Source organism: Empidonax traillii, unplaced genomic scaffold (genome assembly GCF_003031625.1).
Source record: "Empidonax traillii isolate 1590-97213 ecotype Southwest subspecies unplaced genomic scaffold, ASM303162v1 scaffold7266:size5170, whole genome shotgun sequence".
Taxonomy (NCBI): Eukaryota; Metazoa; Chordata; class Aves; order Passeriformes; family Tyrannidae; genus Empidonax; species Empidonax traillii.
Genome location: NW_020962459.1, coordinates 698 through 5170, shown reverse-complemented (window position 1 = coordinate 5170; position 4473 = coordinate 698). Strand labels below are relative to the sequence as shown.

At 42.5% G+C, this 4473-nt stretch overlaps 1 protein-coding gene across 1 annotated transcript; it reads left to right on the top strand.

The window, feature by feature from the left end:
* Window positions 1-574: 574 nt before the first annotated feature.
* On the top strand, window positions 575-4249 carry LOC114073604 (endoplasmic reticulum membrane-associated RNA degradation protein-like; the record flags this gene model as incomplete). Its single annotated transcript, XM_027911332.1, has 4 exons — window positions 575-916; window positions 2191-2359; window positions 3510-3649; window positions 4148-4249. Coding segments are annotated over 4 exons (753 nt in total), but the record flags the coding sequence as incomplete, so codon positions are not given.
* Between the last annotated feature and the right edge of the window lie 224 nt (window positions 4250-4473).

Sequence of the window (4473 nt, the reverse complement as noted above, 5' to 3'; positions counted from 1 at the left end):
TGAAAAAATTCTCTCTAAAATTCAAGAACTGACTTTACTTTTGACAACTTGACCAACAAAAGCCTGTTCTTATGTTACTGGACTATTACTGCATTGGCTTAACCTTGGACATGTGGAAGTAAGTATGCTGAGAGAATAAAGCTTTTGCAATTTGAAGGACATGTTGTTTGTTAATAAGCCTGTTAAAAAAAAAAAAAAAAAGCTGTTAAACAAGTAGTTCTTGTTTATTTTTTCAAAAGGGGTGCTGCTCTAACTCAGAGGTTGTGCTCTCAAGTTGGAAAGACTGCATCACCAAAGGGAGGACCATACTTTTCTTCTCTTTACCTTCACAACAGCTCAGCCTCCCAGTGCCTCAGCCACGACACCAGCTGCACGGCAGGTGTGAACATGACACGTGGCCAAGCAGAAGGGGGATGACCTATCCCAAGCCGGACGCCAATCAAGCGCGAACTGGGTTCCTGATACAGATTTTCACAAGATCAGAGACAACTTTTAACCTCACACCGAGCCCCACGTTCTCCCACGTACGATACCGCCCCTCCTAAGGACACCAAGCCCCAGGCTCCTCTCCCAGCTGAAGCTCTGCAGGCCCGGACCGGCGCCCCCGCCTCAGTCGGGCATCACACCGAGCCCGCTGTCCTCGCACCGCTCCCTGCCCGGGGGGCCGCCAACCCCCGCAGCTGAACCCCCTGCTCTTCCTCTGGCCCTGCCGAATGCTCACTGTGTCTTTATCGGCCAAGCCCTGGCGCCGCTTTCCTCCCTCCGTGGGGGCGGCGGCCTTCGTCCCCTCGGAGCGCTTATCCCTGGCTTCCTCCGCCGCGCCAGGAGCCGGGCACGGAGCGGCCCCGGGGCCCTTCCTGCGCGGCCCGGCCGTGACGCAGCGCGGGCGGAGCCGGCGGTAACGGCGGTACCGGAGGTACCGGCGCCATGGCGGGGGCGGCTCCGGCGGAGGGGCCGGGGCCTCGGGGCCGGGGTGGCCGCCGCGGCCGCCGCCCTCGGGGCTGCCGACGGGCCCTTCTGGGCCTGGGATGGTGCTGCGGCCCGAGGGCAGTGCGGTGCGGTGGGGAGGGGAGGGGGCAGCTTTGCCCGGCTTCTGCCAGTGGAAACGTGGGGCTTGGTGAGCTCTCCCTGAAAAGATCCCAGCCCTGGTCCGTGCCCGGCCTGTTTTAGATAAATAATAGTAATAATAATAATAATAAAGGGTGGCTGCGTTATTGCAGGATTTGCTCTGGCCTCCTGTCCCTGACAGTAAAACGGAGGGGGGAGGAAAAGACAAATTAAGGTGAAGGTCTGAATGATATTTTATGGGCGTTTTAGATTATTTATTTTTAATTTCTTTTTAATAGAAGAGAGGTACTCCTGGTGGCAGCTAATACAGGTTCCCGATAGGAACTGGTACCCTTGCTCAGTGCCAATACCCATATAAATATCTCTCCTTGAAGCCATAAATGCAGAAATTACGTACTGTGAAGATCTATTCTGCCACCTAATTAAAGAGGAAAAAATCTTTTTAATTTAATGGAATATTTTTTATTTGTTGTAGTACTTCATTTTCAGACAGTTTCTTGTCTGTTTCATTATTGAGGAAGCATGACTTTTTGGTTTGGTTTTTTTTACTAAGTCAGAAGCATTTTCTTCATTCTTAGCATGGGCAGTTCTTGCAAATTTTTCAGTTGAAATATGTGCTTCTGAATCAGTCTGTCTTTCTGTTTAGATTAATGTGGAAATAACATTAATGCTTAGAGTGTACTAACATTGCTACAGAATTCACGTGTTCCTCCCCTCCCCGCCTCCAGGGATTTTGCTAGTTGTAAGGACTGGAGCTCTTGATTGTGCTTGAAGTAGCATCAGTTTCTCTGCAAGCTCAGAGATTAGACAGAACATTTATATGTAAACTGGTATCTTTTGCTTCAATGTGTCTTGTCATCAGTTCAGTAGATATAGCCACTCTGAAATACACTATCCTGGCACTATGAAAATAGAGCAGTTCTTCCCCTCAGTTTTCCCAGGTTGGTTTTGGTCGAGAGCTCCTTTCATCATATGGATAGATTAAACTTGTATTGCAAACCTTAACAGCTTGTTTACAGATGCCCTGCTATTGTCTCTCTGTGCTGATGGGTATGTTTTAATAATTTTCTTTGTCTCATGTGCTTTCTTGATACAAGGATTCTTTTTTTGTGTTTGTTCTAGATGGCGTTGTCAGACTCAGTCACTACTTGTCTTTCTCAGCCTGTGCATTATGCAATTTGCAAACTTGGGTTTGAGAAGAAAGATACGTATGATATTAACAATATTTTATCTGGAAACGGTGAAATATGTTGGCAAGCTGTTACAGAGCACGTGTGTTACCTTGAATCAGGTTGGTGTTTATCTGCTGTAGTAGTAATGATACATTTAAGACTGATGCAGAATTTCAGTACATGATAGCAATTGTAGCTTAGTTACATTTTGTTACAGTACAGTATTAGCTTTTCTGCTGATTTAGAGTATGTACAGTTAATATCTACAAAGAGCTTTTTTATTTGGCTTTTGCTGGCTCCTAAGGTTTGTGTAATCTGTAGCTGCTGCTTTACCTTCATCTTGGTTCCCAGTTTAATGTGCCTGTAACGTAAGGGTTCGACTCTGCTTCTTTCCAACCTCGTAGTGTCCTTCTTCTGTGTTCTTTATATTCCTTTTGCAGTAAATTTAAAACACTCAGGGGCCATCAGTATTCCTACTGTTGCTTCTAGTTTTGTTTCCCCAACTCTAGCTTGTACGGAAGTACCATTTGGTTTCTTTTCTGTATGTAGAATAGTTTAAAGTTGTTTTTTAAGCAAAAAAAAGCATTTACACCTTGATGAACTCACTGAATTTTAGTTAGCCAAATTACATCCTGCAAGCTCTGTTATTAATTTCCAGAGGTGGTAAAATGGTACATATTTCTGCCTCAAAGACTATCTTTCAGTAAATTACAAGAATTTATTTTCCTATAAAAAGTGTCCCACCAAAAAGAAGCAGTGATAACACTCTGTAAGGTACCATACACCAAAAAGAAGCATTGATAACACTCTGTAAGGTACCATATCCACCTGCATTCTTTAAAGGGTGTAAGTGGTGCAACTTGACTTATCCTGCTGAGCTTGCTCTATCTTCCAACTTGATTGTGTGGAATTTCTGTAGAAATTCTAGTAGGTTCTTCCCATTTCAACAAAAGGAGATCAGTAATGATTCTATTTACTTCCACATTTTCTTGTGTTTAGACTTTGTTGGTTTTTTTAATTTTGTTTGGTAGGTTTTGTTTTATTTGGAGAAGGTGCTCAGTCTTACCGGACTGCACTGCAGTTTTACTTTTCAATATCTATGTTCTAGACATTAATTGTAGTGAATTAGTTGTGCTAGAAAAGTCTGGATAAAATTTTCTGTGCTAAATATGTACACCACCTGTAGCAGGTTTCATTCCTTATGAGTTTTAAAATATTGGGCCTTTGGGAAGATTGGTACGCTAATCACCTTCTCTTTTTCAATTTAAGATCAAAGTGTGGATTATATCAAAAGCATACGATCATTAGGACCTGTATGTGAATCTGTTAATGTGCACTTCAAATCTCTGACCAAGGAGCAATTCATAATTCAGTATGCGTCGTGGTTGCACTGGACAAACTGCACAGAGGTAGAGAAATTTCTGTTAACAATTCGTATTTTGGCACACGAACCCTTTGTGGAAGTTTAATGTAAGAACAAAGAAGAGATATCCATGAACCAAAATGTTTAGAATTTGTAACTAATTGTATGTCTCTGTTATGTGGTTGCTTATAGTTTCCCTGACTTTGTAATTATATTTTATATTAGAGAACATGAGTTGCTTTGGGCCTGTCCTAACGTAAGATCACAGGATTTTTATTTTCTAATAATCTGTGCCTAGTATCAAGCTTTACCTTATAAAGTTATTGTGGATAATTTTTATATATGTAGGGCACTAGTTATCAAGTGGTGCTCTAGGGAAATTTCTCTCCAGGTGTCTATATTTTTATCTCCTTGGCACAGTTTTCTTTCTACATTTGTATAGCAACTATCACGGAGGAATATTTAGGTTTCTGTGTGCTTTTGAAAATTTGATTTTTCCTTCTGAATATTTAACGCAACATTCTTCCTCTCTCCAATCATACAGGTATTTCTTGAAGTATTTGATGTTTTACAATATGCACAAACTACAGAAGTTGCACTCAGCTTAATGAAACTAACATCATGCTTGGAGCGAGCCTTGGGTGATGTAAGTGCCAAGCTGTGGAGTCTATTACAGACTGGAATGAGCTCTTGGATTTAATTGCATATTGAAAAAGTGAGATTAGCCTGTATTGTAGTAGTACACTAATAGCCCAGGTGCATTTTGAGTCACACAGAGGTCCTGTTCTGGATCCAGTTGTGCTAGGAATAGCATCAGTTCCTTCACTTGTGCTGGTACAGTTCCTTGTATCGGTGCTGTTACTAAGGAAT